Source organism: Paramormyrops kingsleyae, chromosome 15, assembly GCF_048594095.1.
Source record: "Paramormyrops kingsleyae isolate MSU_618 chromosome 15, PKINGS_0.4, whole genome shotgun sequence".
In the NCBI taxonomy this organism is placed as follows: domain Eukaryota; kingdom Metazoa; phylum Chordata; class Actinopteri; order Osteoglossiformes; family Mormyridae; genus Paramormyrops; species Paramormyrops kingsleyae.
The window spans coordinates 13,428,716-13,442,095 of NC_132811.1; the positions used below are offsets into that span (position 1 = coordinate 13,428,716).

Sequence of the window (13,380 nt, forward strand, 5' to 3'; positions counted from 1 at the left end):
AACACGGGAAATCAATAGCAGTGTAATCAGGGCATTTTTGACCGTGTTTGTTTTTAGTCAGCCAGTGATAAGATAATTACTGACGCAGTAGCAACATTTGCACTTATTGCGCATAGTCAGAAAGAGATCGGTCTGTTAATAAACTTAATCCTTTAAATATTTGTGAAATGGACATTATGGCATTCCATAATGTCAGTTCCCATATTTTCTTGAACTTTAGAGATTATTGTTATGTAATAAAATTAGTTATTGCTATGTATCAAGATGATCTAAGGAAGGGCAGGCAATCATTTTTGGCCTTTATCATCGTCTCCCGTAAGACATGATATCATACAGCCGACTCAGACGCTGACATCAGTAAATGACGCGCGTGAGGGATAAAATGTATTTCGCCAGGTGATATCCGTCACATCCAGCAGTTCATCGGTGAGATGAGAAACAGATCATTCCTTAAGTGCAACTTCATTTAACAGGATACCTTCTGTTTTTCTATATTATGGCATGGCAAAATAACTCTTTTTTTTGGGTTTAATAACTGTGAACTTACTTTGAGGAAACGCATCGCCATTGTTCCCCCTGAACATCCAATATCTCTCCAGCAGTAAAATCAATAGTTTTTCAAGTTGCTTACTGCTTACGATTAATTTAAATATTAAATATATACTGGTCAGATCCTTCCAACCTAACCTATGAAATAATAATAATGAAAAACTGATCATTCTCCAATTCTTCTCCAAAAAAGTTCACTTGATTGTAACATTTGTGAAATAGGAGGCAGCAACATACACAGCTTCCCCACCGATCCCCCCCCCTTTTTTTATTTAACTGGAAGGCTACAAAACAGAAAAGGTGCCCTGGTGTAGACAGAGACAGGGCGGGCTGCTACTGACACACATTGTCATGAACTTGGGCTCCCGCTGAGTCCAGTAAGTGCTGCAGCCTCCTCGATTTCCTGGCCTTTTAGAGCTTTTTTATTCACAGCTTGTCTTTCTTTCCATCCATAGACGCCAAGATGTTGGATCGGCAGCGTCACACTGGGGTCGGATCAGGGGGGCTCCTGACCATCAGGTTGAACGAGACCACCAGTTAAAGGCCCCAGAATTATGGATGTCAACATAATGTTGATAGCAGCTTATTTGAATCATATGCCGTATTTCATGACCTTTTATATCCAAAACCACTCACGGGGGTGCAAAGCCCCCTTGATTTTTACGTCACGCCAAGGACATTTGAACATCCATCTGGCATAGATGCAGGATGTCGCAGCAACACAGTGCTGCCACGGTGGGATTCATTGCAGCTGATGAAATTGGGCATTTGGCAGGAGACAACCTTCCACAAAATTTGCTTCCTCTACTTGTATTTGGAGAAGCAGCTGCGGTCACATTTCCCGAAGCATTTTAATTCAGTGGTAACCTGGCGCGTGGTTCTATCACACACAGTTGGGGAAAAAAAAACAAGAAAACCTTGTGTGTGTTTGTATGTGCGCGACTTGTTCAAACAGCACGTTCAGACACAACGTTGTGTTTTTCTAGTACTGCCGTTGTAAAGCAGAGCACCTATAAATTGCACGTTTCCTGTATTTCAAGTACGATCAAGGCTGTCCTTAAACAGGAAGCCTGCACAATGGAAATTCATTGCCAGAAAAGTCTTCCTTAAACAATACAAACAACAGCGACAGCTGCAGCCAGACCAAACCCACAGCTACAAATGTGACCCCAGCGCCACCCCACACGTCGCACTAATGAAAGCATGACTCGCAAAATAAGTGCTCATTTACGGTTTATTACGGTAATATTAATGTATCACTGTACACTCCTGGAAGGGTTTTATTGCAGGTGCTGCAAAACAGGAACAGAACAACTGTTGCACAAAAACAGTAGATTGTACAGGGGCTGACAAGGAAACCTTTAATAACCTTTAAACAGGTAACAACTTTCAAAATACTGTACTGCATGAATTTATATCAAAATGTAACAAGCCCCTTCATTCATACACGAACACCATCAACCCATCATCAATGATTTACTTATGTATAAATTTTATACAATTTGTACTTTCCATTTCTACTTAAGTCCAGAAGTTAACGAAGTTGCATTTAACCTGCGTACAATTTCATTATACCTGCCATCGTTCCTTACCTTTTCTTCTCTTTATGTACATAACTTAACAAATCATTCTGCTTACAGCTGGATCACTGCTGGGGTTAACGGAGGTGGTGTCTTATTTCAAGGTCATAGAATAATGAATTAGAAAAGAGGCTTTTCTCCTGACAGCAGGATAGCTTGACTTCTAATGATACACATACGTAACAGGTGACATTTTCCTTAGTCGGTCGGTCATACAACTCTACCCAAGTAGATCGACTTGGGATATTTGTCTTTTAAGCTTGGCCACTGCACAAAGAAATAGTCAGATAAGTGATAGAGGATCTTCCCTGACAGGGAGAGTCTCTCCACCCGGCAAATGCTCTCCACGTAGACGATCAGGATTTTTTTCGCCCCGAGGATGCCGAGAAGCAGCCCCGCCAGGCACAGAGGGACGCAGGTTCCTGGCCCGTTGCACAGCAACTGGAACGGTAATGACAAGGAACAAAGTCAAAGTCACCACTGAGGACCTGGCTGTACAGACAAAGACAGAACCACCTTTAAAAATCTGACAAATTGAGCTTACTCAAGAGGCACAATTTTAGGTAAAGCTAGACATTTTAGCTAACAGACGCCACAATAAAGTATATTGCGTGAACAGTAGCCTCCAACCAATACCTTGATATTTGGCCAGTGCTGGTGTGTGTGGGGGGGGATAAGGGTGTGGTAATCCACCAATTCAGGACCATTGGCTTTGGGTGACTTCAACACGCAGGATGGAATCAGTATGTCAACTAACAGAAACAGCATAGATTTATTGAACTGAATCACAAACTAATCCTGAGCAGGGCTGCGTGCCACTTGATCATTCATCTATTTCCTATAACTTTTGTGTTATATGATGTATTGCATCTACATTCTCTATCAGCTCATCCAGTTGTAAAGCAAAAAAATCCAAAGATGTATATTAACTGAACTCATTGGCATAAATGAAAGTCTCTCAACAGTAAATATATCTGCTGTAGTGTATATTTCTCCTTTGTTCATAGACCTAGATCTTGAGTCCTGATGTGGGAAGTCAACTTTGAGTAAGAGACATAAATCAACCATTGTTTCCATAATAAAGCAGAAAGATCACTAGTCAGATCAAGCTGACAGGGCACATACAACAAAAAACCACAGCTGTCAATCCACACACACATACACACGTAGAAAAAAATGTTTGACAATTCTGCTCGAAAGAGATCCAGCTTATGCGAACCTAAAGTACATCTTAGAGATGAAACGGTATGAAAATTTAATATTACGATTGTTGTGACCAAAATGATCATGTTATCAATATCATCGCAGTATTGTTATAATGTGCTGAAAATGATCAAAGAAAAGGACTGACACACAAACTGAAATCATCAGTTTTATATTGAAAACCACAAATAAAATTAGCAGCAGTATACATTTTAAACATAATAGTAATAAAATAATAATAATAATAATAATAATAATAATGCATGCATTAAAATAAAACAAAGTTTCTTTTCTATCACTGACTCTGGTTTGTTCCAATCTCCAAACTTCCTGTCCTGAAACTGTTCACCTACAACTGGCTCTGCAAATGGACGATAATGGAAAAGTTTGGCAACCCATGTCCTGTCAGACGTGAGCTTTCATTTCATGTGGAATGAACCCAGAAAGCAGATGAATGTGAAGAATCTGCGTGGTGTCGCCATGGGAGACGACTCACCTCCTACAGATATCTCAGTCGCTGGTGAGTTTCTACAGCTTTCCTATTCAGCAGTAATCAGCACTAAAGTACCTTCACAAGATGCTTCACATTCCTAATTATTGCAGATGGCAGGCCACTATTCGAATATCTCCCTTGTAAAATAACACATAACATTATGACTTTATTTTCGTAATATTACGGCTTTACTCTCGTAGAATTGCTACCATATTCTCAAATTCTGAGAATTTTTATTCCCTCAATGTGGCCGTAATACTTTGTCGTAGGAAAATCTATACAGAAGAAGGAAATAAACACATTAAAAGTGTTCCGTTTAAAAAATGTGCGAATACAAATGAACGTGGAATTACCAACTTTGGTTAATACTGGACCCAATTAACCCATAGTATATTTACTTTTGTCTTCTTGATTGAAAAGAAATGTTTAATTATATTTATGTCCTGTATACTTACAGTTCATTTTCTGCAATTAGGTCAACTACGGATGAAATCTGTAATTTAAAAATGAGTGATGTCATAAACCCTGGTATTTACTGGTAGCTAAAGATAATGGGCAAAGAACTGGCCCTGGTGATATTATTGGCTTTTGCTTCTATAAACACAAGACCGCAACCATCAAAACAAACTGAAGGCACTGAAGGCACAAAAAAATATTTTTATGAAATGTTTTATCATCTCAATCATTGTTCTACAATCATTTGACAACAGTATTTATGCAAAGCCGTCCTGCAGTGAAGCTATATTCCCAAGACTGGTTAGGACATTCCTGACATACTTTTCTTGTTAGTGGCCTGGACTCCAACGCACATTTTTTTTCCACTCAGTTTTTGAGATCTCCAACAAGCTTAACTGAAAGCCGGAAAATCAGTCTCTCCCGACTGTCAGGGCTAGACTGACCATCTGGTACACCAGGCAACCGGGACCCCCCCCCCGTAAACAAAATTTATTGCTTGGCAAAATTTAACCTAGGGGACCCCAAAGTCCAGGGCTTTTTAATCCCAGTCCAGCCCTGCTGGTGGTCATTTTAACATGCAACCCCACGTGTTCTATGATGAGAGGATAAAACAAACAAACAAAAACAAAAGAGGATGAAGCTAAATAAATCAGAGCCACGTCCCCTAGGTCATGATCTGCAAGAGGCCCAAATGCAGCGAGAAACATAACACAAAAGGAAAATTGGAAATTTATAAGGAAAATTATGAGAGACTCATGGGAATAAACACAGGTGTCATGGGAAGATTCCTGATTTTACGGTGACATCGGAGCCATGTGAAAATCCTCCTGTGTCACAGTCAGAGATCAGTGACGCAGACTCGCATCCTGACCCTGTCGTCACCTGTGCCCTAAACACCCTCAGGACCAGAAGACTGCAGTACTTTCAGATGATGAGTTACTTTCCAGCACTGCAGTAAATTATAAATTATAGACAAGAACAATTCCTACTTATCTAGCACTGGGTCTCAGTAAAGCCTGAAATCTGTCCCAGGATGCAAATCAGTTGTTTTGAGTCATCAGGTACAAAAATAACAGCAGCAGCAGCAGCAGGGGCAACAACAACAATAATCTACCTACACAATTCTATATTTGCTGAATGGACCCGTCTCTAGACTACGTTTTTAATCTTCCTGAACAAAATAAGATAAAATGCAAAACGCAAATGACTTGAGAGTAGTGATTCAAAGATCTCCCAAAACACTCTTGACGTTTTGAAGCTGACGTCTGAAAGGTGGTTTTCATCGTTTATCAATCTCCTTCTGACATAGTGGGTCATTCAAAGTCAGGTTACTGGGGGAAACGGGGCCATGAAATAGAGAAACTGTGACACGCTCGACAGTAAAGCTGCACAGGGTTAATGGAAAGACTGAGGTTTAAGAAAAACAGAAATGGTGACATCTGAGAAGCAAGAGGAAATACTTTTAGCAGAGAAAAGATCATCGTTCGGCACTTCTTCCAAACACAAAAAAAGTGCTCCCATTCCGCTGCGGATGCTTTAATAAATGAGGACTCAAGTGAAACTCATAGCGCTCTATGACCAAAACTCACGCACAGATATTCGCAAAGGAGGAATGGAAATACTGAGCTCAGATCAGCGGCAGCTGCGCAAATGTCACAGAACTGGCAGCGCAAACTGCTGAGTTCATTATCGCTTATGCTGAATTGCTATTCCAATCCCGTTCACCATACGTACCCTATAACCTCTACTCCCAAATTTTCACAGGGAAGGAAAATTCAAGTCTTTTGGCTTTGGAGCGGGGGGGGGGGGCAGGCAGTAAAATTTCTTGGAAATGGACAGTGCTTGAAACTTTCTTCATCTGAATCCTCGACTTGACAGCTTTTTGTCAAATGGATAAAAGATAAAATGGATAAAACGACCCTGCAACTGAGAAATGGAGAATGTTTAAGGGAGTCTCAAACTTTTCCAAAGCCTTCTACCTCCCAAAATCCATTACAGCTTGTCCACTCCGGAGTGTGTGCTGGTTTTTCCATCTAAACTCGTAAAGAGTCAGGCGTGACATGGAGCTCAACTCTTAAATTCTCTTTAGGAAACCAGTAAGCAATATCTTCACAGATAAGGAAGCAGAAACCGTGCCAAAGGTAATATGATTAAAGGCACAGGTCATTGCTTGAGAACAATTAAGCAAATAAATGGCCAATTCATTTAAATGTAGCCAAATGTGAATTAATTCTGCTCTTTACGTATCACGAAGGGTGAGACATCCGACGTGTGATTCCCCCAAATGTGGGAAGCTGAACTATTGCGTGGTCAAGACTCATGAAGAAGTTGGTGGAAGGACAATGCGGTGAACACGAAAGTTGTCCAGGACTAGGACTGGGAAGAACTTCTGTAAATCTCATTCACTCTTACAGATGCTCAAAAGGTGACTTGTTTATTTCAAAACAACATGTCCCAAACTGAGTGATATCACGCATGCCCATAAATTCAGACAAATAAACAGAAAACATAAATTTGCTGGTTTTAAGTACTGCTCTGATGAATTGTTAGGCTGGAATAAAGTCTTTGAAAAAAACAATAATAGCTATGACTTGATTTCCTTTCCAGTTCTTTTTTCCCAGACAGAGAACGCTTTAAACTTGACCTTGCTGAGGGTTCAGGACTGTGGTGATGAGACTGGGGATTTTTTGGGGGTGGTTTTGGGGGGAGGGGTGAAGAGAAGGGAGCACAGAAGCCCTTTTATGGTCAGGGGGGGTTTGAGATCAGAGAGTTCCTCCACTGATGACGGTCGCTCTCACTCAACAAGCTTAGATCTTCTGCATTAACCCTTATGCTGGTCATGTTCACAAATGTACAGCTTACTCACCACACATCACACTGATCTGGGACCAGAAAGTTTCACTATGCATGAAACTGTAAGGTGAGAAAACAGGGATGGCAGTAAAATGAATGAAGCTGGCGAGTGAAGTGGGCCGTGTGTTAGGCTGTGGAGTGACGACTAGCTCGATGTCACGATCTGCAAAGTTTCTGGGGCTACAGAGACAACCTGAGTGTGGAATTGGTTGAGGAGTCCACTGAGGATCTAGCCAGACTGCTGGCCAAGGAGCTAGTGCGGACCAGCCTCACAGTTACCGAGGGAGCAGGGTGAGGCCCCATGAGGGCAGCAAGGGGTTTTTTTTTACCCCAACTGTTCCACAAAGCTTTCACTATCACCTCAAGAGATGTTACCGTGGGCGAAACAAGGGCTCAGAAATATTCAACCGAATGCTGAATGAATCAGAGAAGATTCCTAAAGAGCAAATGACTGATTTGAACTAAAAAAATTCAATACATCCACACCACCAAAGGAGAACTCATGACATTAAAACATTAAACATTGGCCAATTGACCTTCATTTGAGTGTAAAAATAATATACAATATAACAGCAACATAGAAAGACACATTCATCCATGTTAAGTAACTACTTATCCAGTATAGTTTGGGACATATCACAAGGAACAAAGGACATAAGCTTTAGGTATGCTGGATGGGAGCCAAGGGGGCGTGCACACACACACACATGCACGTACACACACGCACGCACGCACACACACACGCACATACGTGCGCACACGTATATATACTATACACGTACTATGGGCAACTTAGAGATGCCACTTCGTGTAACTGTATCTGTTCGGACTTGCAGGAGAAACCTGCAGCACCCAGAGGAACATAAGAGAACGTAAGAGAACATGGACTGCTAACTCCATCCGTTCTGAATCGGTTCCATTGACACTTCACAAAATGAAGTTCAAACATACAATTGCTGTTGCTAGACCCAAGTGCATGGAAGAAACCATAATCTAGCCAAGAAATTGAGTTTCCTAGATGGAGGGCATTTACAGGGCAACGTAAATCAAGATGATAGAGTTTTATGGTAATTTTTCCCAAGAGGAATACCCCACAATGCCTCTCTTCAAAAAAAAAAAAAAATACAAAATACATTGAAACATAGACAATGAAATCTGGACAGTGGTATCCTTCTTCCCCAAAGAATATTCCTCATTTCCACCACAAAACTTACACTTGTTTTCCAATTTATTTGGTAGCTTATGTTTAGACAAATTTTAAGACATCCAGAAGGGCACTCAGGTACAGATCCAGACTTTTCCGGTTAATAAAATGTTGTGTCCAGTAGCCCTTTTCCCAAATATGTCACTAAGAATCTAACTTTGTGATTTAAACATACCAGGAACCTGACCTTGATTTGCACCCCCTTCTCTCTCCCTGCAGACAGGCAACTGCAATAATTCCTGGTAAAAATGACAGATTTCTGTAAGTGAACAAGAGCCTGTGTAATTTATCCCTGATAACTCCCGGGCCCGGACCAGGTCTAACCGTGGCGAATGAGCCAGATTGCGCCTCGCGCGTTCATTTCCTGGCTGGCACGGCCTCCCGCACTGCGAGCAGCTTCTGCACAGACAGATACCTTCTGACATCCCTGAAGGGGAAAACTGTCAGGATCTGAGACATCACATGATATTAACACTTATATAATATACCACATAAAGGCTCACCAGTTCTTATGAAAGAACTAGTCAAAAAAATTCTTTCATATCTAATCCTATATATATATATATATAACAGGCAGCTTTTTAAAAAATGTACTTTGCAGATGCTTTTGTCCAAAGTGACGTACATCTTGGGGAATGCAGGGTCAGACAGTCCCTGGAGCAATTGGGACTTAAGGGCCTTGCTTAAGGGCCTAGCAGTGAATTCACTCTGTCGACCCTGGGATCTGAACCAGCACAGTATCCTAACACACTGAGCCACAAATCACCCATATTTTTACTTTGGTTTGACGTCCACAACAAAAACTACCAATAAAAGTCACTTAAACATTTTAGAACAATGGTCTCCAACCATTGTTATAGTGTGAGCTACTTTTTCAAAGAAAATAATCTGTTAAGCTACGGAGTCCCAATGGTATATTTTGCTGACCAGAGGGGGTCTTGTATATTGGGGGGGGGGGGGGGGCTCCCCTTGGTAGATTTTGCCATCTTTCGTGATTGACAAAAATGACCTGATGACCGACCAAACAATTGTGACTGGTTGGTGACCACCATTTCAGAACGTTAAGTAATTAGGTTGAATTAAAAAAAATTTATGTGAATGCAGAGCCCCATATCTCACCCATTGAGTGGCAGCAATATCATTGCCTGTGTACCGGTTTACAGAAGACTAGTGGAAAGCAAGACTTCAGAGTGTTTTTGTTTTCAGAGATAATCGGATATACTCTGCCTTCTTGTCTCAGAAAAGCATCTGACAGTTAATGCATATACCTTCATTACAGCACCAGCATCTATCCCATAGTAATGCATCACCCTGCCCTTGTTAAACTGATACTTTACTTGCTATTTGCCCAGAGAGCGCAAAGCTTTTTTTCCCAAGCACCCCTGGAGCAGTTTTTGTGCTTAAGGTCTCAACTGAAGTGCCTGACAATGACACAGTGATTCTACTAGTCATGGAATTTGAACCGGTGACCTTCTGGACATCGGCAAACTAACCCAGAGGGTCACACACAACCTATACCAGCCTTAATCACGTGATCTTGATTTTTCACCACCACCGGCCGTAAAAGATTGGGTTACACCTTAAATAATGGATTGAATTACCGTCATAAGATATTTTATAAAAGCAGTCATTAATGACTGTAGCTGTAATCTGAACATATATCATAAACATTTTTTAATTAGTCAAAGTCAGCTTTATTGTCAATTTCTTCACATGTACTAGACATACAAAGAAATCGAAATTACGTTCCTCACTGTCCCATGCGCAGACAAGACACGACAAGACATGACCGGATAGGACAAACAGTAAAGTGCAGAGGCAGAACAAAACACATCCTAACTACTGAGTAACAGTATATAAAGTGCAGGTAGCTTAAGGCATATACTCTTAGAAATTAAAGTGTAATAATAAGTGTTTCCAGTATTATAAAGTGTTTATGTGCTGAGACATTCAATAATAGCAGCTGTAATGGTAATAATAATAATAATAATGGTAACAGATGTGTGCATCTGTTTAAAATTAAAACTCTATATTAAAATTAAAACTCTATATTAACGTATCGAGTGCTTGTTTATTAAAGGGTTACATATAGTTTAGCAAGCAGACTAGTAGCAGAGAAGCAGTAATGTTTTTCTGTCCCAAAATAGATTTGCACCACTGGAAAGTCATTAATTATTAAATTATTATAAATAATACATAGTTCAAACAGAGTTCTCATTAAAAGATGGGCAATGATACTATTAAAAAACATGCGTAAAAAACTGGAAGACTCCTCTACACCTACCACATCAGGTTGAAGATTAAAGAGCAGGGGTACAGAGTAAAGGAGGGCGTTCATTGTGGTGAACACCGATGAGCTCCAGGACTGACGCACCTCTCGGCTCCGAGGAACCCGGTGAATGGTAAACTGGAATCAGAAGACGACCATGTTTTAAGTACATCACAGAAAATGTTCCATAAATTATTTACACAAATAAAAAAAAAAAGATTTCTATACAAAGTTGCTTAATGCATACATGACAAGCAAGTGGGAGCAAATTTCTTACGTAGCCAGAAGAAAACTATGAAATACCGCCCCCTACTGGAACGTATGCGGAGGTACACTTTCTCGTCATGACAGAACCGAGAAGGTGTTTTGGATCCCCACATATGCACCCTGTATATTCTGTATTTATCGTCATTGAACAATCAAATAATTCCGGGTCAATCAGACAAATAATCTAATTAAAGGCTAGACCTTCCTGGGCGCTTGGACCAGGACTCTGGAAGATTTCAGCTGATTCAATAAATAAGCACTCTGCAATACAAGAACTCTTTATGGTCATTTACGTAAATGCTATTCAGATATTAATACTAATTTAAAAATTCTCAGGAAAGACTTAACTTCCAAATTAGCTGAACATTTATCCTTTTATTTCGGAATTCCTGCCCTTATCCACGTCTAATGCGTACTGATTTCGAAAGGCACGTCAGGTTCATTAAGCTTCACTGAAACAAAGTGAATACAAAACAGAAAAGTTCTTAAAACGTCGCTAAGAACTGTGAAATGAGGAGTGCAAGTATTGCTGCTTAAAAAGAGACAAAGCAAAGAGGCTCAATTACATTTCCTTGATCCTGTTGCTTTTTTGACGCCTCAAGAGTGCGGATCTTGTCCTCACTCATTTTGTCCGTATCAGCGATAACATAATGCCGGGGACAGTATGACTCCGAGAGGCTTCCCATTAACCGCAGGATCTCCGTGGTATGACCTCCTGTTAAGAAATGGTTCAACAAAACCACGGTTATGACCGAACAACTCAAGGCAGGCAATGGAAAGCAGTTTCTCCTCATAAAAAGCATTGGCTATATCTATTACAATGTTACGCCCACCGTATCCTTAAAATATTAGATATATCCGAACACAATCGAGACGCAACAATATACCATTTAATTTAACCAGCTGGTTATCAACACACGTGAATAGCTGTAAATGAATCGTCGGTACTTCATGAAGTCGACTGAATAACGCACTACTCTTAAGCAATTTCAGATAGGCAAGTTATTCATTTCACCTGAGCCTGCAACAACAAGGACACTGACGGAGCCCTTCTTCCCGGGTCTGTATCCTGAGCCTTTTCGTACAACAAAGAATAACCGCAGAGTAAAAAGTACGATTATGAGAATGAACCCACAAAAAACGCCAAACAGCGCTGCCATATTATGACACGATATGAACACATAAGGGAGCTACGGCATCCTCTTCGGGTCAAACTTAACGGAAACGACATTACCGAAGACGGACGTCAAACCTCCTGTGTCTGAAGCCTAGTTCGTAAATTACTGACATAAACCTGTATACATTACATTGTCAAGTGGATTATAGAAAAAGTTTATTTTTTTCTCTTCATCCATATCTAACAGAAGTTAGGTGCTGGGGGCGGGCGTGGGCAGCAAGTTGTCCTTGGACCTTTTTCGGTTCCTCTCCTCCCTTGTCATCAGGGACGGATTACGGACCGGGCCAGCGGGGCCGCTGCCCAGGGGCCCTTGGGGTGCAGGGGGCCCGTGGGGCCCCTAGCCCAAAACAATTTGCAACGCTTATCAACAATGTATTTTCGTTTGTCTATTTTAGAGGGCCTACATTCTTTGATCCTCTGCCTACAAGGGCCCCTGACCCTATAGGGCCTCTGATGGAAACATGGAGGGAGGGCGTTTGGCTGCCAAGAGCCCTTGAATTGTGGTGGTTGTGGTGGTGGTGGTGCTGGTGGTGCTGGGGGCCCTCGCGAACGTTTTGCCCAGGGGCCCACACAACCCATAATCCGTCCCTGCTTGTCATCTATCTTTCTTTTAAAAAAATTCTTTGTCTTTCCTTTCCCTCGTTTTTGTATTATTTGATTTTAATAATGTTGGAATGCAGCCTGTCACAACACATCCATGTAAAGCGTCTTGGGGCGAGTCTGCTGTGAAAGGCGCTATATAAAAATTAATTGAATTCAACTGAATTGAAGAGGAACCAAATAATGTACTCCACGTTATTGTTGGCAATTATATGTAATATTATTATTTGGTCAGGTAAACTAAAAAAGACCTATACGCAAATGCTGTACCATTCAAAACGATCATATGTTTAAAGACTGACTTACTGATACCTTTCATTACCGGCGTGTATAACACAGTATAGATACATTTTATATGTATATATTTTACTGTATAATTCTCAGGTTTAAAACGTCAGGTGGTTTGACAGCCCAAATTACATGCATAAACATCCATATCCACCCACCCATTCATTTTCAAAACATTTTAAATAGATAAAATATATAAACAAAAAGCTCGTCAAAGAATCTTTAATGATTCAAAACATGCCACCATGCAGTAAGATTTTTCATCAGTCACTCCTAATTTGATCTTTTGTGCCCAATTACTCTAATTTTATTTGGAACAACTGGAATTCAGCTCTATATGCCGTCCGTGGTAGTCTTCGATACCACCTACAGATGGGTGATATTTAAGTAAAAAATAATAATGAGTGATTTGCGAGTACGACGTACGTGTAAGTGCTGGTT

The 13,380-nt window shown here is 40.7% G+C and overlaps 1 protein-coding gene across 1 annotated transcript; it reads right to left on the reverse strand.

Moving 5' to 3' along the window:
* Positions 1 to 1,765: 1,765 nt before the first annotated feature.
* On the reverse strand, positions 1,766 to 12,075 carry alg14 (ALG14 UDP-N-acetylglucosaminyltransferase subunit). Its single transcript, XM_023804596.1, has 4 exons — positions 11,890 to 12,075; positions 11,441 to 11,589; positions 10,623 to 10,745; positions 1,766 to 2,570 (listed from the first exon to the last, which is right to left on the reverse strand). Exons 1-4 carry the CDS (start codon positions 12,032 to 12,034, stop codon positions 2,340 to 2,342), a joined length of 648 nt encoding a protein of 215 aa, XP_023660364.1. The 5' UTR covers positions 12,035 to 12,075; the 3' UTR covers positions 1,766 to 2,339.
* Positions 12,076 to 13,380: the final 1,305 nt, after the last annotated feature.

Coding starts and splice junctions, on each gene's coding strand:
- alg14 (XM_023804596.1), bottom strand. CDS start 12,034: ATGGCAGCGCTGTTTGGCGTTTTTTGTGGGTTCATTCTCATAATCGTA. Junction 10,746..11,440: donor AGCAACAGGATCAAGGAAAT/GTAATTGAGCCT, acceptor TTCTGATTCCAG/TTTACCATTCACCGGGTTCC. Junction 2,571..10,622: donor TTAATCTTCAACCTGATGTG/GTAGGTGTAGAG, acceptor TTACCGTTCCAG/TTGCTGTGCAACGGGCCAGG.